Source organism: Podarcis tiliguerta (genome assembly GCF_965153285.1).
Source record: "Podarcis tiliguerta genome assembly, chromosome: 13".
Taxonomy (NCBI): Eukaryota; Metazoa; Chordata; class Lepidosauria; order Squamata; family Lacertidae; genus Podarcis; species Podarcis tiliguerta.
In genome coordinates, this window is record NC_139546.1 from 4,128,854 (window position 1) to 4,154,062 (window position 25,209).

The 25,209-nt window shown below is 45.7% G+C and overlaps 2 protein-coding genes and 1 long non-coding RNA gene across 24 annotated transcripts in view; 2 read left to right on the forward strand and 1 right to left on the reverse strand.

Moving 5' to 3' along the window:
• The window catches only part of GALNT1 (polypeptide N-acetylgalactosaminyltransferase 1), a 538,911-nt gene that overhangs the window by 40,317 nt on the left and 473,385 nt on the right, over positions 1-25,209 (forward strand). The gene's annotated exons all lie outside the window — the stretch shown is intronic.
• The window catches only part of LOC310661719, a 157,193-nt gene that overhangs the window by 20,698 nt on the left and 111,286 nt on the right, over positions 1-25,209 (reverse strand). The window lies entirely within an intron of this gene.
• Positions 7,504-25,209, forward strand: part of COBL (cordon-bleu WH2 repeat protein) — a 104,011-nt gene continuing 86,305 nt past the window's right edge. For 3 of the 22 annotated variants that reach the window (XM_083407460.1, XM_083407438.1, XM_083407454.1), the window contains exons 1-2: positions 7,707-7,891; positions 8,359-8,596. In XM_083407460.1, the coding sequence (XP_083263586.1) occupies positions 8,541-8,596 (56 nt within the window). In that variant the 5' untranslated portion in view covers positions 7,707-7,891; positions 8,359-8,540. Of the gene's footprint in view, positions 7,892-8,358; positions 8,597-9,026; positions 9,288-18,587; positions 18,711-18,761; positions 18,889-25,209 lie in introns of those variants that run through there. The other 19 variants (XM_083407463.1, XM_083407455.1, XM_083407436.1 and 16 more) reach the window with 15 other exon arrangements.

Consider the following 25,209-nt stretch of genomic DNA (forward strand, 5'->3'; position numbering starts at 1 on the left):
AAAGATCGACTTTGGGATCTGCTGCACCTGTGGCTTCTGCTGTCTGAGGTGGTTGCCCCATTTGTATGTGCCGGCCCTCGTTAGGTGGCACCATGTGCCTACATATTGCTATGGAAGCTGAATTATTTCCATTGAATGCATTGTATCTGTGTGGCCGGACATTAAGTAGAAATTCTTGTTTGGTGACATTTTTCTACAGCTTGGAAAAATCAACTTGTATAAATCAGCATAGTTCTGTGTAAACCTTGGCTTTACTTGCTGGAGATTTGGGCTGATATATAGGTGTGACTGTACATTCACATGCCTGGTGCTCAGCATTTGAAAAATATGAGTAACCATGAGAGCCATGGGATCATTGTCAATACAGTCAAATGAGGAAACTTTAAGGCCACAGGTGTACATTTGTGTTTTGTTGGGTCCTTCAGGTTCTCTGTCACACACACACACACACACACACACACACACACACTTACTGTACATATAAAAGGAACACATTAAGGAGATGGCTTTGGTAAAACTTCCTCCATGGTATGCTAATGGTCTACATGCAGTTAATTTTTCTATAGGAGAACATTCAAACACTATTCGCCTTCCAGCAGTCCAACCAAAGTGGTTCAGTCCAGGAAAAGCTTTAAATTTTATTGATTTATGAACTGGACTTAAACCTCCAGTTCCTTGGAGGTTTTTAAGCAGAGGTTGGATGGCCACCTGTCAGATAGGATCTACTTCAGATTCCTGCACTGCAGGGGGTTGGATTAGATTACCCCCTTTCAACGCTACAGTTCTATGATCTTGCTAAAGTAAATGTTGGAAGATCCATGGCTTGATCATCTGAACTATTCTTCTTTGGTTAAAAGCAGATGTGGGGGCTGATTTAGATTGGGGCTGTAGCAGTGGGGAGGGAGAGTTAATCTGAAGCTGGTGTGGAGCAAGGGTGGATAGGTTGAGAGATAGCTCAGTTAGTAGAGGATGAGACTGTTCATCTCCTCCCTGGGCACCACCAACCCATGCTATGCCCCTGGCTATGTTTAGCATTTTTTTAAAGAAATCTGTCATGAAAGAGCTAGTCATGGATCTCCTACGCTTCAACTAGTTTAGCCTAAATGGCCTATAAATTCAGCTTCATTGGGTGTGCCTGACTTCTAGTGTTAGGAGAAAAACTCAACCAGGCTGATTAAAGACAGCCGGCCCATGAACATGTTTTTAAAGGAGGAGTGCATCTGTTCCCTTGATTCCAAAGGATATATATAGCATCACTAACTAGACTGAAATAAAAAAATGAACATTTTCTATAGTAGTTTTAAAACTCCTGTTTAAAACTTAGTTTTACAATATTTATGTTTCAATCTCAAGTATGCTGTGGTTCCATTCGTGCCCCTGCTTTCATTTTCACTCCCATTCCCATGCCTTCTGCTCCCTCTGTTTTGCAGCCCTTTTAGCACCCTCATTTTCACCTTCACCCCATTTCTGCTCCACTCTCCCCCTTTCCTCGACTCTCCTTTGCACACAGATCACCCCCCATTTCCACACCTTCCCTTCTCTCCTATCTTGCAACACCCCCTTTGCACACACGCCCATGCTGATATGTTGCTGTGACTTTAAGAAGAATAGAAAGTTACCTTGCTCAGATAGAGATGGTTAAGTTCAGCTGATGGATAATGCACCTATATGGGTGTCTGCTTGTTAGTAAAGTATTCATTCTAAATTACTACATTGAATCTGGCACTTCAGTACCAGAGGTGAAATACGTTGTGGGAAAGTACTATGGAATATGTGAGTGCTTCACATCCTTTTTTCTCTCACCCATGAGGCAACGCTCCCTAATGATGATAGGGTTGGCATACAGGGCTATTCCTGTAGGAAAGAACATCAGATGCCAGCTCCTTCGGGGCTAGTTTGTGTTTTGTTTTGATTATGTGGTTCTCATGGCAGTTGATAATGTGGTAAGCTGCCTTGAGAATTTTGGTAGAAAAACTGGATAGTTCTAAACAAACAAGTAAATGAAATGTGATTATTTTTGTATATGCAAGCTTCAGTTAACATTCTAATCTTTTGCTGGCGCCTGGTCCTTTAAGGGTTGGCCCACTTTTGGACTTGCGGGAGAAGAAAGGTGGGGCATTCTTTTTTCTTTTTTTATTTTCTTTTTTTTAATAAGGGTTTTCTTGTTTTACAGAAGTAAGTGTAATGCCTCATTGTTGTTTTTCCATGTAACATTTTTACAAATCCGTTTCATTTGTTGAGGCATTAGGGGAAGAAGAAGAAAAAAGAAAGGGGGGTGGAGAGAGGGAAGATGGGTGGGGGTGGGGTCGGGTGGCGGTGTTTCTATTATGTTTAATGTACGTAGAGTTTGGGGTCAGCGTTGTTTGTGTTGTTCACTTGTGTTCCTTTGGTGGTGAGAGAGGTTGGGGTTGGCCTAGGGTGTGATTGTTTGCTTGTGATTGGCTGTGGTGATCTTTGTTTTCGTGTGTGAGTGAGGTGGGTGGGTGTTTTGGATCAGGTTAGCCATATTGATTTGTATGCTGTTGGTGGATTATTGTCATTGTCCTGTTGGGCTGTGTGTGTGATAAAGGGGAGCCATACCGGGGTGAAGGCGTCTTCTTCTGCTTGTCCCCGGCATTCTCAGTCTCTGGTGAGAGGGAAGGAGCTATCTGCTGTGCCTTAGGCAGAATGCAGGATGACGGACAGGGATTTGCATAAAAAGTCCCAGAATGAGGGAAGGAGCTGGGGAAGTCTAGTGGGACACAGGGAACAGACTGGATGGTAATGATACCTGTTTAACGATAAGCAGGTCAGATGAGTTGTTCAAGAGAGTTTTATTAAAGAACTATATGTAACACAGGGACGCGGGTGGTGCTGTGGGTTAAACTACAAAGCCTAGGACCTGCCGATCAAAAGGTCGGCGGTTCAAATCCCCACAACGAGGTGAGCTCCCATTGCTCAGTCCCAGCTCCTGCCCACCTAGCAGTTCGAAAGCACGTTAAAGTGCAAGTAGATAAATAGGTACCGCTCCGGCGGGAAGGTAAATGGTGTTTCCGTGCTCTGCTCTGGTTTGCCAGAAGCTGCTTAGTCATGCTGGCCACATGACCCAGAAGCTGTACGCCGGCTCCCTCGGTCAATAAAGCGAGATGAGCACCACAACCCCAGAGTCAGTCGTGACTGGACCTAATGGTCAGGGGTCCCTTTACCTTTATATGTAACACGGGACTAACCTCTTAAAATAGATATGGGAAGTGCACTAAAAGGTATAGTCACAGTTACCCTTATCTTAAAGTGGACATATAAATAAGATTGGGGGGCATTGTCCTTGCTCCCCTGACAGATGCCTTTCCCCGTAAGCCCCACCGAGCATGGCTAGAGAGGGAATACCAGCAGCCTATGTATGTCTGCCCCCAACTCCCCTGCTCTGAGCCAAGGGAGACATAGGGTTAAGCCTACCTAGACTTTAAAAACAAGCTGAGAATCATATTCCTCACCTGGTTAAAATCCTAAATGGCAGCCTGAGATGAGAGTCTAAGGTTTAGTATGTTGCTTAGGAAATATTAGTGTCACGTTTATTGTTGTTATTACTATTTTACATGTTCTGGCTCTCAGAGGCACACCCATAAATAGTTGTACCTGTTTTGCAATCACATATACATATCTACACGTTCCAAGTAGTATGACACCAGGGCCAAACAGGAAGAGGAATGTGCCTTTGTTATCACGAACTTTCAGAATTTCCATCTTCATGCTTAAAAGCTGTCAGCCATAGCAGTACTCCAGGACTGAATCTTATCATAATGAAATTAGATACCATAATGGCATTGCCATAGTATTAAGTTCTTACTTAGTATAATGCAGGATTACTCACTTTGTAGGCCCGGAACAAAAGACTGTTTATTAGCAGGTTAACGGATAGAAAAATCAAAGTAATTATAAGAGCAAGCTAACAAGTCTTAACTCCAGCCCATAATAACTGGAGACAGTGTTTAACTCTATTATAACCCATTTCTACTCATGGCATTTCATTGCTCCAAGTGTAAACCCTTGGTGATATGTGATAAAAGTTTGTATCATAGATTATTTGACATCATAGAAAATGTACACTTGCAAACGCAAAATTGCCTGAGCATGCTCACTCAGAATGGGATTAAGTTGCATACAAAGCACCCATTACTTAAAGGTAAAGGTACCCCTGCCCGTACGGACCAGTCGTGTCCGACTCTAGGGTTGCGCGCTCATCTCGCTCAAGAGGCCGTGAGCCGGCACCATCCGAAGACACTTCCGTGTCCAGCGTGACGAAGCAGCAGCTGGCGAGCCAGCACCAGCGCAGCACACGGAAACGCCGTTTACCTTCCCGCTATAAAGCGGTACCTATTTATCTACTTGCACTTAGGGGTGCTTTCGAACTGCTAGGTGGGCAGGAGCTGGGACCGAACGACGGGAGCTCACCCCACCGTGGGGATTTGAACAGCCAACCTTATGATCAGCAAGTCCTAGGCACTGAGGTTTTACCCACAGCGCCACCCGCGTCCCTACCCATTACTTAGACAGGTGGTAAATGACTTGTCCGTTCTGTGAGCTGTCATTCATCTGAAGTGACAGAGATAAGGAATGTATAGCATTTTATAAACTAAGACTAGTCTTGTGTTCTGTTGTACAGTAGCAGCAACAAAAGTATTTGAGTGTGCGACTCAGTTTTAGCACCAATACAACAGAATTTTCTCTGTCAGGGGGAGTAAGCTATTTCCATCTGTTCCATGAAAATAATTAGTAATCTGAGCTGTTATTCTAAGTTTTGGGAAATGCCCTGGTAGTATCTCGTAAGAGGCACTGAGGCACTGCTGCATCCAGGTTTTTCAGTTCCCCCGTCTCCGGTCATTACTACACATTCCATTACTGGTTCACTGTAGGCCCAGTATTCACCACTGCACAGCAGAAAAGGGCACATCAAGGAGGAAGAGGAGCAGGGACAGAGAGCCCTGTTGCAGTGTGTGTCTTGGCAGATGCCCAAGGAGCTAAACCTGTGGGGTGCCATTTTGTTGCTGCTATTCTTAAACAGTTGACAGTCCAGAAATCCTTGGGAATGTGCTTCAAAATAACCCAGACACATACTAAGAGATACCAATCTACCTTCTGCCCTCCTCTGCCCTATGGTCATATCTACCTAGCATAGGTTCAAATGAAAACAAATGAATGTGCAATTGAGGTATTGAAAGACAGCTGGAGCGAAGGTGAAGAATTCTGTTTTGTTTGCCTGGCATAAAATGCTGCCTCGTTTTAACATAACATTTGCATTGAGGGAAATGATTTGCCTGCAAAAATTTGTTAGATGAGAAACAATGCTCATTCTGTCTAGAATATACACTCCCCTCAAATGCAGAAAAGCAATGAGAAAAATATGCATGTACAGGAGATTCCCCATTTATGTGGGGGTTCTGTTCTGGGGCTCTGTGCGCATATGCGAAATCACATATAATGGGGGAGCACCCTAGAGTCCTAGTGGCTCACAAAGAGACGCACCCCGAAGCTCAAAGAGGAGCTCTTCAGGCTCCAGGGAGAGTCTCCTTGTGAGCCGGAGGGACAGCAGGGCTTTGTGAAGCTGCTCAGCCTCCCCACCTAACAGCTGACGTTTCAGCTGAAAAAGCCCTGCTGCCCCTCTGGCTGGGGAGGGTGTCCTCATGAGCCAAGAGGACTCTCTGGAGTGTTCTCTGTTTACAGGATCTGCTTCCGGGATCTCGGCACCACGAGTGTGTGCGGTCTTGCACAAATAGAGCATGTGCAAATGGGGAGTTACCCGTGTAAGAATTCTGTTTGAAGGTGCAGGACGCAGTGTGATTAAATGAAACTATGTAAGAGACATCAGGGCTTAGATCGAAACATTTTAAAAGTAGGGAATACTGGAAATAGACGTACAAGGTGCTGAGCCAAAGAGTACTTGTCCCAAGCTTGGATCTCAGCATCCAGAAATTCTCCTTTTATTCCTGTTTTATTTATCTTTGCTACCAGTAGGTTTGTCATCTGTGTAGTTTGTAAAAACCTAGCTGCAGAAATACAGTTACCGCATTGTATAGCATTTTAATGGATGTTATCATTGTCCTATTACTGGTTTTATTGTTATTTTAGTGTGGATACTGTGAACTGCCCTGGAAGCAAATAAATAAACAAACAAAATTTCATGTGCTCCACAATTTAAACCAGTAAGTGTAACATAATACTTTAAGAGGAAGCTATCTGAAACACAGTTTTAAAGCCTATTGAAAGGCTTGTGATTATGGGCCCAAAAACAGCTCGGTAGTGAAGGATTTCCACAACCTGAGCACTACTTCTAAACTGTCTCTCATGCCTGCTAACCAAATTGATCTTAAGGACAGAGTCTAGAAAAACAGCCAAGCAGATCTTTAATGTCTAGATAGGTTCACAATCTGGCCTCAAACTGTAGAAGGACAAAACTAGCACTCAGAATTGAACCTACATTGTGTTTGTGTAAATGTTATATTTGAACAAAACCTATCTTAATATAATTAGATTTCCTGTGGGTTGACCAGTTGATCTGGATTTTTTTTTAGTTTTGTTATATCAGAAAATCAATAAATATGGTAAATAAGCTTCCATTTTCCACCCATGTCTACGCAGAAGTAAGTCCTATTTAGTCCAATACTACTTGCTTCCAAGTAAGTGCACTTAAGGATTGCAGCCTTAGGGCATGCACACCCTGTGTGATAATGGGCATTCAGTGCTAGACGTAGGTGCCTTGTGTAGGTGCTGTACACCCATCATCCTCATGTCCGCCTGAAGTGCATTTTGCTGGAATGGTTGTAACTTGTTTTGTGCCAGGAATGCATTTCTCAAGCGTTTTCTCCGCATACACAGAGAGCTTTTCAGGTCACTTCCTATTGGGGCAAACCCAGGGCCAGCCCATCCCTGAGGCAAGGTGAGGGGACTGTCTCAGGCAACAGAATCCACTAGGGTAGCAGATCCCAGTGTCAATCTTTCTTTCCCCAGGACTATGCCACTCTCCTTTACCATGTTTAACTTACCTATGAATGAAATAGGCAAAACAGAAGGTAGTACGATAACTCTGGATGCCAATATATTATATCCTCTGTATATCAGTATATTAACTACCAGTTTCTAGCCTGGGAGGCAGCCAGCCAGAGGAAACACACCAGGGAACACTAGTTTTGACGACATGCCCGGCTTTACGGATAACAGCTGCTGCTTTAGATGGCCTTATCCTGCACAACTGCAAACTGCTATGCGCAAAAGCCCAAGGTCAAAAAAAGACCCTTGCCAATTTCCAACGCTACGCAGTTATGCAGCCTTAGTGTCTGTCAGAAGGAAACACCCAGATCTGCTGCCTGCCTGACTTAATTTAAGACCACACCGTCAGGCGCAACCTATACTAATTGCCTTTGTACTCTCCAGGGCGAGTAATGCTCCCTTTCGAGTCTGGATTATGCAAGCCAAGCGTGTCCTCTCCCCGGTTTGCTTGGGCGCCTTCTGCTCGTGGGCGCGTCCCGGCCGGGGGCGGGCTGCTGCTGCTGCCTCCTGCGGGCGCGCCACTTGCTGCCTCGGGCTCGGGAGATTCCTCGGGCCGCCGCTGTTTGTATTTGTCCCGCGCAGTCACATGGAAACGCGCCGCTCGCGCCTCCCCCCGCCGCTCGCCTGAACTTCCAGGCTGGGCCGGCGGGCGGGCGGGCATCGCGGCGCGGCGGAGACGGCGGCTCTGTCCGGCGGCAGGAGGAGGTGCGGCGGGGAGCCGCGAGGTAAGCAGCTTGGCAGCAATGGCGCTGGCCGGCGTCGCGCAGCTTAGTTTCCTGCGGCTCCAACCTCCTTTTGGAAATCCCGGGGTCCCAGCCAGGCGCCTGCTCCGCTGACCAGTCGGGCTCGGGGCGCGCTGGTGGAGAAGGTAAGCCTCCCTCCCCGAGCGGACGAGGCGCCAGGCCCGTCTGCAGGGAGCCCCGAGCGGCTGTCAGAAGGCATTGCCCCCCTCGCGCTCTCCGCTTATGGCTGGGTTTCCCGGGCTAACCATTCGCCGCGCGCGCTTCTGTTGCACCTTCGCGAGCGAGTTGCGCTTGTGCTCCAGCTCCTTCCACCTTGTGGTTGAAGGCCGAGCCGGTGCGTGCTCGGCCCGGGAAAGAAAATACCTGTTGGGCAGACGCATGCATATTGCATGGCTCTCCGCCCCCGCCCGCCTGGACAGCGGAGGCGTTGTCAAAGGCTTAAGGTGCCTTAAGGGACCAGAGCGGGCGGGCGGGCGGGCGCTGCGGGTCCCTGGACGGGCTTTCGCGGGCTGCCCGCCGAAGCTCGCTGCTGGGGTGCCCGGCGGCCGCCAGCCTGAACTTTCCTCCTTCCCTTTCTCCGCCTCCCCTTTAGGCGCCTTGCTGGAGACGGAGGGCACCATGTGAGCAGGGAGGGCAGCGCGGACGCCACGAAATCGGCTCGGCGGAGTCCCGGGCCCTTGTCTTTCATTTGTAACCCCCTCCCTGGAGCCCACAACCGGCTTCCCACCCAGCTCCGTCCCGAAGGCAGCGGAGGAGGAGGAGGAGGCGCCCCCCATGGAGACGGCGGCGGCGGCGGCGCTGCAGCCGGGGAACTGCAAGCCCCCCAGCGGGTAAGGAGCCGCGAGCGGGACTGTTGGGTCGGGGGGCGGCGGAGCAGCTGCCACTTGCGCCTGCTGCTCCGTCGGCTGCGCGCCGCGCGGAAGGTTGAGCGCCGGCCAAGATTTAGCGCCGGCTTCTCCCAGCTGCTGCTGCTTTGCGCGCCCGAGGCGGCCACCGAGCGAGCGAGGCGCCGCGGACCCCGAGAGCGTCGTCGGGGGATTCGGCGGCGCCCGCCCCGTCCGCTCGCTCGCTCGCTTCCCCCATTCAGCTGCCCGGAGCGCGGGGAGGAGCCGAGCCTGGCAGGGCGGCCGGGTGTGAAAGACGAGCCGCGAAAGGGCAGGCTCCGGGGCGCGGCGGCTTGCCAAGAGGAGGCTCCGGCCGGAGGGGAGAAGAGGCCGCTCGGCAAGGGGGGTGGAGGCTGCCCGAGGAGGCGGGGCGGGCGGCTGCTCCCGAGGGAAAGCCGCGCTGGAAACGGCGGCTCCGCGGAAATGGGAGCGAGGCGGCAACAGTTGGATTCTCGAGGAGCATCCTCTGTGCCATCGCAACGGAGGGGGGGGGAGCAGCCTGGGGGGGCATTCTGGGGATTCCTCGGCAAGGGGGTACCCCGTTGTGGCCGAAGGGGGGCTGCAATTGCAAAGAGAGGAGAAAGTCTACGGTGGGATGTGAGCAATTAGCTGCTCAACACCATTAAGACTCCTAAAGGTATTTTATACGGCGCAATAAATGTATAGGAGTGGATTTGGAAAACTGGGTTGTTTTCACACGAAACTGGGCGAGCGAGTTGGGATAATAGCAGAGCTGGCTATACCATTTGGCAGGGTGAGGTTCTTGCCTCAGACAGCTGGTTCTGCATGACATGAAAGGGGCAGCAATTGGTTAATGATTTTAATTAATCATTAGGGTGTTTTTATGTGCAAGGAGCAGGGGAGGTGTTTTTTGGATTTCCTCCCTCTGGTGCTAGAAGAAAGTGGCTGGATTTGGCGACTTATGTACCTTGATTGGGTTTTGCGATCAAACCAAGGCTCTAGATCAGGGGTCAGCAAACTTTTCCAGCAGGGAGCACTGTCCCTCAGACCTTGTGGGGGGCCGGACTATATTTTTTTTGGGGGGGGATGAACGAATTCCTATGCCCCACAAATAACCCAGAGATGCATTTTAAATAAAAGCACACATTCTACTCATGTAAAAACACGCTGATTTCCAGACCATCCGCGGGCCCAATTTAGAAGGCGACTGGGCTGGATCCGGCCTTAGTTTGCCTGCCCATGCTCTAAATAATTGGGTGAGAATACATTGTTTGCATATCTGTGGGCCTTAAAGGCTCAAGTTCAGAGGTTCCCACAGTTTGGTTTGCAGCATTATAGGAAAAGTCAGAAGGGGAAAATGTGGTTTGGGTAAGGGTTTGTGAGGTGGATATGTGGTAAAGAAGCCATAGATCCAATTCCTGTCAAATCTCATATATTCAGAAGAGAAACATAAAGTGGATATTCATCAAGTTGGTGCTTGTTCAGACTAGTTAACTGGGAGGAAAGTTGTGTGGCCCTCACCTATTCTGAATCTCTCCACCTTTGCAAAGAAACAGTGGGCACTTAAATCTTGCAGTTTTGTTCATTCTTAGAATTTAAGTGCATTCCCTTGATTCAGAAGGGGTCGCTGCTTCACAATTGCTAGTGTGCAAAGAAATACCAAATACCAAAGAAATGGTACCCAGAAATAGGCTCCCCTGAATTCCATGGGGATTACTCCCTGTACAGGAGTGGAGTTAATGGGTTAATCTTAAATGTGTCACACAGGAGTGTTAGCAAGGGACGCCATAAATTTTCAGACCAGTGGGGAAAGATTATTCCCCTTTTCTGGCTTATTAACTTGTACACCTTTTTTACAGAATATGGAGTGAGGTGGAGGGATATTAAATAGACTAGGACCCGGGAGACCAAGGTTAAAAGCAGCCATGAAACTCACTTGGGCCAGCCCTTGTCTCTTGGCCTATCCTACCTCACAGGGTGGTTATGAGGGTAACATTGGGGAAAAGGAACTAATGAATGCCGCCTTGAACTCCTTGAAGGAATGGTGGAGTGGATGTGAACATTATACCAATGAATGAGGAGTAATAAAAACAAGCCCGCTCCCAGTTTTTAATTGGGGGAGGGGTAAGGATTGGAATCATAAGAAAGCTTAACCCAAAAATCAAAGAAAAAAGAATCTTTGTGAGACAACCAAGACATTCTGGCTTACAAACTCTGGACTTTACATGTAGGTCCTTGGCAAATCCTGTGTGTGGCTGTCTGTTAAGAGTAGCTTGCTTGGGTGGGCTGTGCAGGCAGTTTACAATTTTTGATCCCAAAATACATGAAGGTTTTGCCCATTGAGTTCTCACCTGAATCATCCTCTGCATCATCCTACTATTGTAAAAGCACTTAATGTTTCTCAAAGTGTTTTTATCCCCACAACAGCCCTGTAAAGTATATTATAGTGCAATTTTAGCAAAGTAACAGTACCTTAAAATAAGAACATCTGTTATGGCCTAAGTCTGCTTCATCAGATGCATCATTCCTGGTAATCTACTTTGCTAGCTTTTAAAGCTAGTTTGACAATTGCTTTTATTTCAGCTATGAGCCCTGGCTCACTGGCTACCCCTTTGATTGAAATGATACCACAGAGGAGGATTTTTCAATTCAGTCTCCTGATTCTCTGGTGTGTTTATTTTTAAAAATACAAGGAGGCTCTTGCCAATTGGCTTACCAATAAGGAAAATGTCAGGCAATATTCTACCCAAAGTGTGATGCAGCCTCAGGGGTTTAACTGTTCACACCACCAACTCCTCACAACCTGCAACCTCCTCCCATAGGCTTGGTCCAGGAAGGCACAATTAGGAACTATAAGCCTCAGAAATAAATGGCATGAGCATGCACTGAGTACACCTGTTTCACCATTGGGGATGCTTCACCCACACAGATGCCATCCACCATTTCTCTTCCCAAGACTCCTCCTCTATTCACAAAATTAATGTAGATTATTAAGCAAAATAAAATATTGATGCACATTTTGTTTACCATTGTTGTTATTAACAAAGCTGGAGCTATTCAAATTAGCGACCGCACCCTTCTCCTGGCCAGCTATGAAGAATTTGCTTTGAGGCACGACTTGTGAAGAAAAGAGATCTGAGCCATAGCTGTCAACCTTCCCCTTTTTTGCGGGAAATTCCCATATTCCAGTGCTGTTTCCTGCTGCTTCCTGCTGCTATCCCGGATTGTTAGATACCCCGTAGACTGTCCCTTGGACAGATGAGGCTGCTGATCCCTTACTTTCGAGGCTGCTGATCCCTTATTTTCAAACCTGAAAGTTGACAACTATGATCTGAGCATTCTCAGGCTGTCTTAGCCCATTACGGTATTGAGAACCCTGGCCAGCCCTCATAACAACAGATGGAGTAGAAGCCCCCTGTCAGTCACGTGTCTTCTGCCCAGCAACACACGGGAGGGACCTCTTTGCCATAGCTATATTTTTGGATTAGGATTGGCTGAGTACTGCAGAGACACGAGTGACAGAAACGTTTTCAGACTTCCTCCAAGTTCAGCTAGAAGTATAGCGTGTATAGGACAGGAAAGTGTGTGGAGGGTGGAATTAACAAATGAGCAGGCAGGGCATTATTGGTTGATTGGATAAGTCGCCACCCACAGGTGTGGACACGGAAGTCCAAATTCGAACCGAAGCATTCAACTTCAAATGTGCACGAATGTGAGCTGCCGATTTCAAATTGGAAAACAGTGGTTTTTCAGATCAAGTTGTTATGTGGACAAACCTAGTGACTCCAGAGCAAATCTCTGTACTTAGCTTTGGGAAAGCTGAGCTTCGGAACTCCTTGCCACAATGAAATGCTGCGACAAAGAATTTAGCAAATTCCAAAGATGGAGAAAGTGATGTCAATCATTGCCAGCTGATTGCGCCAGCTTTACCTGCGTCTGCCACCATTGGGGGGGGGAGGGGGGACATAAACAAAATGCCAACCCATAGATTTTCTTGACTTAATCTGGATTTTTCCGTTCCACAGAATATCAATTTATATATATTTCTGCTGTCAGCGGTAGTATTGAAGTTCACCAGCACTTTTTATCACTCTTGTGCAAGTCTTGGGCATATCACAGTCTTTAAAATGTAGACAACACAAATGGAATTGCCTCTCTCGCGAGTACAAGCCTCCATTTTGCCCCCTGTGAAACAGGATAACCGATGCTGATAGCAGCTACTGTGCAACAGCACAAAAGCAAACGTTAATTTTTTATAGGCGTGCATGCACAGGTACTGAAATAGCTGCATGCAGGACCAGAATGGGGGGAAAGTGTTCAGAGGAGGAGGAGTTGAAGGGAGGGACAGAAACTTGCAGCTGATTCATTTTTGTCAGGCTCCACCACTGCTGCGTATGGTAGGCAGCAATACAGCTGTCCATGTTGTGACTGAAGAAACAAGGATGTGTAGATACTCAAATGCCAATTGTGCACACGAAAAAATTTGAACAAGATAGTGCTCCTGTGTGGAAGCACTCTTAGTCCCAGACCTCTTTTGAGAATATCATGCGACTGCTGATTAGTAAAAAGAATTTTGAAGATGGCTTCCAGACACTTAGCTATGTAGTCAAAATTCACTTTTAAAGAAATCAATCAAAAGGTATACTTCTTAGTGTATTTAAAACTGTAACAGGTGCATAGGCCACCCTCTCTTGTGGGAATACTAAGAGGCGCCACAGATTTTCACAGGGAACTTGTGATCTGTGGTGTGGTCTCGTCTCTTCACTCCCCCCTCAGTCCTAATTGAGCCAGTATTGAATTTCTAATTTTAACATCAGATACTGGTGGGAATTTGCTTCTTTTTACTACTAAATCTAGACAGTGGATGAAAGGGGGAGACCTTTTGGATTTTTTTTACTGGCATGTATCTTGCATTTAAATGGTAGTATTTTGATACACAAATTATTACTATGTCTTTGAGAATATTGGTCTTTCAAAGAGGCAAGAGCTAGACCAAAATAAAATTAAGCAGGATTACTCTACATACAATAGCACTTGCTTATAAGACATATAAGCAAGATTCAGGGTCCTTTCATTCTGCACTTTTCCACAGAAGTGGAATGCAAACTTATGTTTCTAGCTAAATCATTAATAGTATTATCATTTGCTGGCTGTGTAAGATGTCTTGCCTGGTATATTGAAAACCTTTACATCATGCATTAGTGCAGATAAATGCCTCCCTCTTGTAAATCTGGTGCCCTACAGATGGGTATTGTAGTCCAAAACAGAACACCAGTCCCTCCCAGCAGGCTATGCTGGCTGAGGCTGATGGGAATTGTAGTCCAAAGCTGCTCTAGATTGCTGAAGGCTGTTGTAAAGCATTGTGTGGTGTGCTGCAACTGAAATTTGAAGCCAGTCTTTATTTTAAAACGAGTCAGAGACTCAGCCATTTGGAATCTTGCCATCTTTATCAGATGTTTAGAATGTGTGACTTGCTACTGCCAGTTACATAGAGGAGTTAACCTTTAATCATGTATTGTTTGTGCTCACTTTGTTCTAAATCAATCTTGCTGTTTTACAGTATTTATTGGTTTTATTAACTGCTGTTTTCCTGACTTCCTGTTCAGGTAAATGATTTATTCGCTCACCACTTGCATTTATCAGTGCAAAAAAAACCAAAGTCAAGGTACTCAGTAAACACAATATAGAAGGCTAAAAAAACTTCAATGAGAGATAAAATTATAAACAATAATGTTAACAAACGGTATAGAGCTTCACACAAATAAGATACATTGAATGTGTATAATTGCACAGATCAGTTTTATCCGGAAGGTGATATCAGATGTGTTCTGAAGTTTATGATTGCAGCAAACACGTTTTGACTTACACAGTCGTCTTCTGTGACATACAAGAATATCATTCCCTTGTGCAAGGTCTCATTGGGGCATCATCTGAATATATGTTTACCAACATTTTTTCATTGAATAAAACTGGCTCACTTTACTTGTGAGATGCAACAACTAGGTGCTTTAGTAGATGGAAAACATGCTCTTAGAAAGTGCAGTTTCTAGACCCATCTTAAATACAAATCTTAAAAGCAGTAGAACAGACTAAAAAAGCTTTCTTAAAAAAACAAATATCAAAAATATTTACTTCTCACCAACTACAATTTTCCCTCAGATAACATATAGTATATTGCTGCTTCGGATCCATGTCATTCTAATGCTTACAACTGATTACACAAAAGGCGTTTTGGAATCCCACCATGCGGGAATTTGCAATATTACAACTGGGCTTTATTCTGTAAATGCTTAATATTTTTCGTACAATTCTATATTAAAGCTCCAAAGCACCACAATCTTCAGAAACTTATGAATAAAATGTACACAGTTCAGTATAAACAATTACAAAAAGAACACTCTCTTTAACAACAATGACAAGGAATATAAGTGCAGTTAACAGTAAGGCTTAGATTTCCATATATCCTAAATAATGGACAGCTAATCTATATTTTCATTAAGTCTGATTCATGATAACGCTCCCTTGGGTACAGATCACTTCCTTCTTTCTGTTTATACAATTCTTTGCATTAGGAAGCTTGCATTGTTTCTACATGCCAAAACTGCATAGACATATTTCCATGATGATATTCAAGGAATATCTAATAAAGGAAAATCATGGAGATGGATGGGGTAGAACATTTCTCCTTAATGTGGCAGATTTTCATTTTGCATAAAGCTTTTATGTGTCTTGTATCTGCCTTCTAAAATAGTGCATTGTAACTTCTGGAATACTTCCATTGATTCTGCTTCATGTACATACCACTTCTGAGTTCCTCATCTGAGAGGAACTACAGTGGTACCTCGGGTTACATACGCTTCAGGTTACAAACTCTGCTAACCCAGAAATATTACCTCGGTTTAAGAACTTTGCTTCAGGATGAGAACAGAAATCGTGCTCTAGTGGCACGGCGGCAGCAGGAGGCCCCATTAGCTAAAGTGGTGCTTCAGGTTAAGAATAGTTTCAGGTTAAGAACGGACCTCCGGAACGAATTAAGTACTTAACCCGAGGTATCACTGTATTCTTGTTGAAATAGGTTTTCATGGATTCTGATATTTTGAGAGGATCAAAAGTTGGGCTCTTTTAAGTTCATTTGCATTTACATTGTTTTTTATAGGAACAAACTGAGTTCTAATCCAAAGCAATTTCACGGATTTTGTGTGTGTGGGAAAAACATGCATTCAAATTGGACTAAAAATGTTGTACAGTATGCCTGTTCCTGAATACAATCTTTAAAAAAGATGATTATTGCAGAAATCCACATGGACTGCATACCACATACGATACTCTGACTTTCTTTCTGTTAACCTGATTCTGGAGCCTCTTGATAATGCCACCTCTGATTTTGCTGGGCTCTGGTGACACGACGAGATTGCTGTGTTTCAAAGAAGGCACCTTCTTCTTCCTACCCCAGAAGAACTGAGTGAGTTGGACATTCAGCAACCTTTTCAGCTCCAGAAGGCTAGACATGCATTATGGGACCAATTCCTTATTATTACTGGGTTGTTTTTTTTAGAAAACACCATGCTTGGACTCAGTTATGGGTCTTGGCAATGTACAATATATGTAAGGTAAAAATTGCTGTTTATAAATGCACATGTTTGCTGTTATTACTTTTTTAAAAAACAGCTGTTGGATAGTTTTGCAGGGTTTTTGTGGCCCTTGGACAAACAATTATCAGTGGACTGTCCTTAGTGCAGCCCCTTGATGGTCTAACGTCCTGAACCAAAACATAGGCAAAAATTTTATTTTTTCCCTTCTGTTGATTGTGCTGTGCTGCCTTTGTGATCATGGTGTTTATACTCTTAAAGCTATCTGAATTAAATCACGGAACCTTCCAAACATGCTTCCTAGGGAGCAAGCCTCACACACTGCACATAAAAGGTAAAGGAAAAGGGACCCCTGACCATTAAGTCCAATTGCGGAGACTCTGGGGTTGCGGGGCTCATCTAGCTTTACTGGCTGAGGGAGCCGGCATACAGCTCCCGGGTCATGTGGCCAGCATGACTAAGCCGCTTCTGGCTAACCAGAGCAGCGCACGGAAACGCCGTTTACCTTCCCTCTGGAGCGGTACCTATTTATCTACTTGCACTTTGACGTGATTCTGAACTGCTAGGTTGGCAGGAACAGGGACCGAGCAACGGGAGCTCACCCCGTCGCGGGGATTCGAACCTCTGGCCCTTGATCGGCAAACATAGTGGGACTTAATTCTGAGTAAACATATAGAGAATTGCATGGTACAGATCTGAGAAAGTAGATAAGAAATTACAAGTTGTAGTTTAGATATTTTTAACAAGCGCTGCTTTGTTTGCCTGGTACTCAAAGGTTTTCATCATTGCTGTAAAACTAGAACTTGAGATCCCTCCGTGGAATTGAAGCGCAGCAGGAGATAACTGACTTTTCCACACAACACATCATATGGTTTTGGCCACTGGCTTAGAGAACTTTAAAATACCAATTGGCTAAATATCATTTGATAGACATGTTTCATCCTCCTGGTTCAGAGGTTGTCTACCCCTGGATATGCTGAAGGAGGGGAGACAAGCAACCGAAAAAGGGTTATTGGCCTCAGACTGTGCTTGTGCATTTCCTGAAGCACCTGGCTGGACAAGATGGATCTCTGGATGGATCCAGCACAATAGCTCTTCTATTCAAAGGGATTCCCACCCCCTTTAAAGACAATATTGTTTATTTCTGGTTTGTTGACTGCTTGGCTCTCTTGTTTTATTTGCAAAAGGAGATGCTATTGTCAGGGCTGGTGTTGGGAGCAGGCCAGCAATAACTTACAAGGTGTCCGTGAAGTTAACTGTTTATTCAAAGAAACAAAACAGCTCAGGCCTCATGAGCACAACAGCTATTCCCAGTAGACTTTGCCCCAATGAGGCAGTTGAAGGTCCCCACTTTTCCACAGCTCTCTAAGTCTCCTCCTCCCCAGGACCCTTCCCAAGCAGTTGGAGACACTGGCACCTTGTCCAGCTCTGCTCTGCCCTCCATACCTCTGCAGGTTCTGAGAGACCAGGGGTGGGGAGCTGGTCACAGTAGGAGGGAGAGACCCCCTGGCTTCTTCAGCATATCTCATCACCTCTCCCCCCCCCCCCCGCCTCTGCTTCTGCCTCTGCTTCTGGACTGTTCTCTGCTCCAGCCTCTTCCAGCTCACTAAACCCTGTTGCATCTTCAGCTTATGACAGGGGTCAGCAAACTTTTTCAGCAGGGGGCTGGTCCACTGTCCCTCAGACCTTTTGGGGGGCCAGACTATATTTTTTGGGGGGAAATTAACAAATTTCTATGCCCCACAAATAACCGAGAGATGCATTTTAAATAAAAGCGCACATTCTACTCATGTAAAAACACCAGGCAGGCCCCACAAATAACCCGGAGATGCATTTTAAATAAAAGGACACATTCTACTTATGTAAAAACATGCAGGGTGGATTTAGAAGGCGATTGGGCCGGACCCGACCCCCGGGCCTTAGTTTGCCTACCCATGGCTTATGCCACCTCCTCCCTGTCTGCTGTCCCTCTGACCACTCATTGTCGTCCCACCACCAATCGCTGGGCTCTGAGTCTTCTTCTTCCCTTGGGGATTCCTTTCAGCGTTCCCTGGCACATGCCTCTCACCACCCCTCAGCATCCAGCCAGTCCATGACAGCTGTTTACTGTTTATAAATCATTCCTCATCATTTCTCTCTCACACCAGCCATCCCTACCATGCTCCACAGAAGAGGCAGCTGGCCCCTGCAAGGTTTTGTTTTATTCTTATTTTATTGCCGGGGGAGCAAAGAAAGCATGCCTTCTGCTGTTTCCGTTGGTGCAAAACGGTGGTAGTCCCAAATCATGAGGCATTACATTACCCTATTAAGAGAGGGACGCCTGATCATATGTTCTCTCCCCCCCCCCCCAGCACAAAATTAGGCAGCGCCACACCCACTGCTGTCTCTCTTCCTTAGTAGCACTGCTGTGGACATTTGTGCCTGCTATCAAGTTACGCAGTGTGCAATGCCTGGGAAGCACGCATGGCCAGAGCACAGAGCAACTGAGCGACTCCAAATTGAAAGCCCAGGTATTGTGCTACCCACCCAGAGCATCTGAGGCAGGGCGGAGTGGGGCTGGGGGCAGGAGGGCCTGGCACATAAGGGTCCGTCTCAGGCCAGTGCCTTGGATCATGATTTGTTTGACTGCTGCCACCAGCCTGTACTTGAGACAGATAGTGCAAATCCTGTTTTGAAAAGCTCTGAGTCGTAAGTACTGCTGGGTTTTGCCTTTCCAACAATCAGGTAAACTTCATCCAGTTCAGTCTCTGTTTATTAAAAAACGTTCTCAAGTTAGCTGCGGTAGTTTTCAAAAAGCAGTGTCACTCCTTGTCATCCAGTAGTTGAGGGCTGAGTTTTTAGAAATAATTGAGCCATGCCCTACTAAAAGAGGGTAAAGGTAAAGGTACCCCCTGACTGTTAGGTCCAGTTGCGGATGACTCTGAGGTTGCGGGGCTCATCTCGCTTTACTGGCCGAGGGAGCCAGTGTACAGCTTCCGGGTCATGTGGCCAGCATGACTAAGCCGCTTCTGGCTAACCAGAGCAGCGCATGGAAACACCGTTTACCTTCCCGCCGGAGCGGTACCTATTTATCTATTTGCACTTTGACGTGCTTTCGAACTGCTAGGTGGGCAGGAGCTGGGGCTGAGCAATGGGAGCTCACCTCGTCGCGGGGATTTGAACCGCCAACCTTCTGATCTGCAAGCCCTAGGCTCAGTGGTTTAGACCACAGCGCCAAACCCCAGTGTAAAAAGGGCCTGGTCTTCCTGCTTGGGGGGGGGGGTGGACTGCAGGCTTTCCCAGTTGTGATTTCCATAAAATAAGTAGATTGGTACAATTTCCAGTGTGCTTTGCATTGCCTGATTTTTTTATAAACCAATTTAACACAAGACTATTATATTGGGGTGGGGTGGGGGGAATGAAAGAGAGAGCAATTAATACTAAAAATTAAATAGACACGATTCAATCCCTGCCCAGAGAGTTGTGAGGCTCCACCCCAGTGCAGTTGTTTATATCTGGCTTTGCCTTAAAAATCCACCCATTGTACATAATGTTTGAATAGGGGACTGTACCCCAATGTGCTTATGCCCAATCCATGTGATCGTTGCTCCCTGATTTTGAGGGGAGGCATCTATGAGGATCACATAAACAGAATTTTATCTTCTGTCATGTGCCTAGCCATATGTCATCTGGAGATATAAAAGTGGTGCAGATAATTGGACATTATGGCAAATACCAATGCCATCTCCAGGATTATGGGGCCATTTCACTCGTTTTCTGAGGCTTATGGTTCAATGGTTTGGTGACTTTTATACTAGACTACTGCAATGCATTCCGCCTGGGGCTGCCTTTGAAAATAGTGTAGAAATGTCATCGCAGAATGCAGCAGCCTACCTGCTAAGAGGTGCAGAAGCCGGTGTGATTTGGGATCCAGGTGCTGGTTTGTACTTTTTAAAGAAAACAACAACAACCACCATGGGTTGCTTGGGTCCTGCTTATTTCAGGAAATATGAACCCTACTGGCATGCGAGATGCCAGAATTAAGCCATGCTCCATCTTGGGCGTCGGCTGGAATGTGGCCAGCCAGAATAGGCTTTCTCAGGAGCAGTTCTGATGTTCTGGAACACCATTTCATGAGAGGTTTGCATAGCTTCCTCCCTGGTGTCATTTTGGGGGTGAGGGCCAAAGTGTGTGTGGTTTTTCTTTTTCTTTGAAAGCCTTTGGGGCTGCCTTCCTTTTATGGTGGACGACAAGCTCCTTTTATGTGTTGGGTATTGCCGTTGCTGAAACTGGTTGTTTCACGTCTTGTTTTTATCATCATGTTTTTGATGTTACTTTAAACCACTGTGAAATAGCCTGTATGTAATACTATGAACAATTACCTACATGGCAGTGATTTTCATGTAGAAAATTCATAATTTGTTCCCAGAATCCTACAACATTCTGGGGTTTTGTGTCAGATGCATAGAGGTTTCTTGGCAGAGAGGTTCATGTGGACTCGATGGCCCTTGTGGTCTCTTCCAACTCTATGATTCTATGATTCTATTCTATGTGGAAACACCTCCTTGAAAGTATAAAGGTTTGAAAACCAAGGCTGTAAATTGTAAGGTCTGTATTTTGGATAGAGTTCACTAGCATACAGGTTGGTTGCAATTTTATCAGAATGTGCTTTTATTCCGAATATAAATACTGTGTTAGGATCATTTAGTAAGACTGTTTAAGCTCAGATTGCAGCAGAACCTTGCACCATGTATAGCACCGGGCTGGATGTGTGCTATGGTACTTGGATAGTTGTACATCTTTTATGAGTTTATATTTAAACAGAAAATCACAAGCTACTTCATTCAGCACCCTGGGCATCCCTGTATTAAATTTCTTTGAATTGTTTGATGTTGAAATTAAAGTAGTCAGGAAGTGCTGTGTCTTTGAGAGGGAATGAATGAACCCCTTTTCCTCGATAGAAGAAAAGCAGTCAATGATGGAATAATGGCTTGCGTTATTCTGATGGGTTTGCTTTTTAAGAGTGTGCTTTCTCCTAATTATAAAGTTATTGTAGTATTTTTGTGCTTGCGCATGGGACAATAATGAAATGCTAAAGAAATGACTGGAACTACTGGTTGTTTAATTTAGAATGTTCAAAGGTATGGATTTTCTAAGAAGCTGTATCAGCACTTGCTGTAGTGCTTTTTAGCAAATGTTTCCTTTGCTGCAAAAATGCGTAATATTTTTGCCTCGGGCTGTTAGTTAAATGAGCGAAACTCCATATAGTGAGCTGCTAATTATACATGGCAATTATTATTTTGTTGTGACGCTTCCTTATCTCAGAAACGGCATGCCATTTGAGACCTAATAAGTTTAATTCTCTCTGAAACTCCAACATCTGCATCGTATTCACATTATGCAGTATTTCATTTGTCCATAGATGCTTAGAGTACTGGTCTGAATGCATTGCATTTTAGGATCTGAATACATGCAGCTGATGAAGATTGGGTCCCTGCTGCCATCTTTGATCATTCTAATCTCCTGGTACTGTTGGTGGGGGGCAGTCATTCCCCACACTCAGCTCAAAATAGGCAATTGGTGGCAGTGAAACTCACCATCTGTTTAGTTGGTGTGTGCACATTTGAATGTCCAGACCCAGGTGCTAGTTCTTAACTCACACACAGCAGCCTTCTGCACAGGAACCTGATTTTGAGGATAATGCATGGCAACTTGTTTTAAGTAATCCCATCCAAAGCTTGGATCAGTGAAAAAGGACCCCCCCCCCCCCATTTATTACTAAATGCCACATATAAAAAACCTTCTTTCTTTCAAGGAAAATACAAATTCTGATTACCGTATTTTTCGCCCCATAGGACGCACCGGCCCATAGGACGCACCAAGTTTTTTTGGGGGGAAATAAAGAAGAAAAATTATTTTCCCCCCCCAGGCGCTTGTGGGGCCGGCAGCGGGGAGAAGCGCTCTTCTCCCCGCCGCCCGCCTGCAGACCAGGTCCGGGGACAACGAGAAGACGCGCTGCGCCTCCCAGCTGTCCCCGGAGCTTGCGGGGCTGGCGGCGGGGAGAAGCACACGTCTCCCGCCGTCAGCCTCCAAACCACATCGGGAGACAGTGGGATGGCAGCGTTCCGCCTCCCCGCTGTCCCCCGATCTTGTGGGGCTGGCGCTGCGGCTCTTCTGAAGCCTGGAGAGCGAGAGGGGTCGGTGCGCACTGACCCCTCTCGCTCTCCAGGCTTCAGCGAAAGCCTGCATTCGCCCCATAGGACGCACACACATTTCCCCATCATTTTTGGAGGGGAAAAGTGCGTCCTATAGGGCGAAAAATACGGTATATTTCAATAGAAGGCCTAGTTTGTACATAATTGTAATCTAAACAAATTACAGTTTACCTGGAACTAGCAAGGACCCTCAGGCACACTGATGCCCTCTCTTAATTATGTTGGGAAGACACAAACCAGAGTACTAGCTTAGCATTTAGTGCAAACCAATGCTCATAGTTCGGTTCCCGCCAAGCAAACAATTATAACAATCCAAGAGTTTGTAAAGTGCAGAAAACCTAAAAAAAAATGTGTGTGGGGTCTAATTGACTTCATAGTTCATTAAGCCTTAAAAATATTGTACCATCTGCATACAAATAACACAATTACAACAGTTACATAAGTATTACAGCCATGAGTTGTAAATTCCCTATAATGGCTGTTTACCTGGTCCGGGGTGGGCGGCGGTTGAGATCCGTCGCTGTGGCTCTGCTACTCTCCGGAGCAGTGCCATCATGCTTGCAGCTGTTGGCTTCCTCCTCGGCCGCCGTGGAACATCTTGGGTTCCTGCCTGACCCAATTTTGAAATTTGCCCATTCTGTGGCAGCCATGGGGTGGGGCTTGGGGAGCAGACCTGAGGGCAGCAGTCTTCACTCAGGTCCGCTCCCTGTCCATAGGAGGTGGCCAGCGCTCTTGCACAGCGGGAGAGAGTCATCTAGTCCAACGCTCATAACTTACAATTTAGCAGCCCAAAGTTGAGTTACCTGTGTGCCCTTCCGCCCTTAGTAACAGTTGTAATACAACAGTGTCCTGTGCCACCAGTTAAAAACTGACCTATTCTTCTCACTGATTTCTTTGCCCTTTAATACACCATGAAGACTACTATTTTATATATACTTGAGGTTGTCTCAGTGAGCTTAGTGAGTCTTACTGATATATAAACAAGCTTCAGGTACAGTGAGGGGGAAAAGTATTTGATCCCCTGCAAAATTTGCCCGTTTGCCCTCTGACGAAGCAATGACCAGTCCATAATTTTAATGGTAAGTGTATTGTAGCTGTGAGAGACAGAATAACAACAGGAAAACCCCCAGAAACCCAGAAGACAAAAGTCAGAGATTGATGTGCATTATAATGAGTAATGGCGTTTCTGTGCGCTGCTCTGGTTCGCCAAACTGGCAAATTTAGCAGGGGATCAAATACTTTCCCCCCTCACTGTAGGCTTGTCAGTGTTCTTAGTACCCTGAGGTTCAGAAATCCATTGGGCAAGCTTCCCCTGGTCTGGGAGTTTTATTCACTTAATTTTAGAATGCTAGGCAGCAGCTAGAACTTAAGTATGAAATGTGAAGGCCAACAAAGTTCCTGGAACTTTCATGTTGGTTATGGGTGGGCTCTGGATTGTTTAGTGGGAGAAAGCCACAGTCAACATATCTATCTGAGTGCATTTTTAAATAATATTTTTCCTATGCAACTATTGGGTGGATGATTTACAGACAATGAGATGCAAATGAATGTTCAAATGCAAAAACTACCGTATTTTTTGCTCTATAAGACTCACTTTTTCCCTCCTAAAAAGTAAGGGGAAATGTGTGTGCGTCTTATGGAGCGAATGCAGGCTGCGCAGCTATCCCAGAAGCCAGAACAGCAACAGGGATTGCTGCTTTCACTGTGCAGTGATCCCTCTTGCTGTTCTGGCTTCTGAAATTCAGAATATTTTTTTCTTGTTTTCCTCCTCCAAAAACTACGTGCGTCTTGTGGTCTGGTGCGTCTTATAGAGCGAAAAATACGGTAAGTAGTTTTCAGTTAGTGAGTTGTTCCTTGTGTAGGAGGCATTTTAGATTACATTTTTTGCTGCAATAATCAACAAGCAGGAGCAAAATTAGGCTTTATTTCACCCAGGTCAAAAGCCCAGTTTGGCAGCCCCCAGGTGCATTTGCAAACACACACACACACACAGAGAGAGAGAGAGAGAGAGAGAGAGAGGTTGAGAGCCTCAGTGGTGCCCCTCTGGAGGCTTCACCCAGGGCAAAATACCTGGCTAACACCGCCCCCAGTAGCTGTGGCTCTTCCACAAGCATTTTAAATATCTATGCTGTATCTAGATAATTCCTGAGGTATAGAGATGCTATAAAACTGCAGCAGTCATACTCCTGAAAGCTCTTCCTGCTTCTCTAGCAGTATCTAAAATTACAGTTGTGTAATATTAATGCCACAGTTATTTTGGATCAGTCCTTCAGGACATGGGCGTAGCAGCGTGCATTGGATAACTCAATGGAGGACAAATGTTTGTATATTTATTTTACAGTGTTCAGTCTCGACAGTCAAAATAGAAGCACACACTCGTAAGAGGTCGTTTCAAGGACTAATGAATTGCAAGTCTAATTTGCTGATAAAACAAATAAATCAAGATTCCTGCATCTCAGAAAGCCCCGATTTAATAATTTCTAGACTGTCCTTCCCCTTAATCAAAACAAAATATTATTGCTCTGAGCAGCAATAGATTTGATCGGATCCAGGCGCTTACCCAGGGTTTGAGTTCCTTGGAATTAAGGTGACTGTAGTGTCTTTAGGATATATGGTCTCACTTACACAAATCTACAACATGAGAATAAGGTGGAAGGGCTCACAGCATTAGCACTCCCAACAGATCTTGATTCCCCATAAGATTTCTAGGGTGAGGAGGAGGAAGAGGAGGAGAGGCTGCCGCCACTGAGGCCCAGCCCCACATGACGCTCTGGCTCTTAGGGGCAGGCAGAGGGGCAGACCGCCCTGGGTAGGA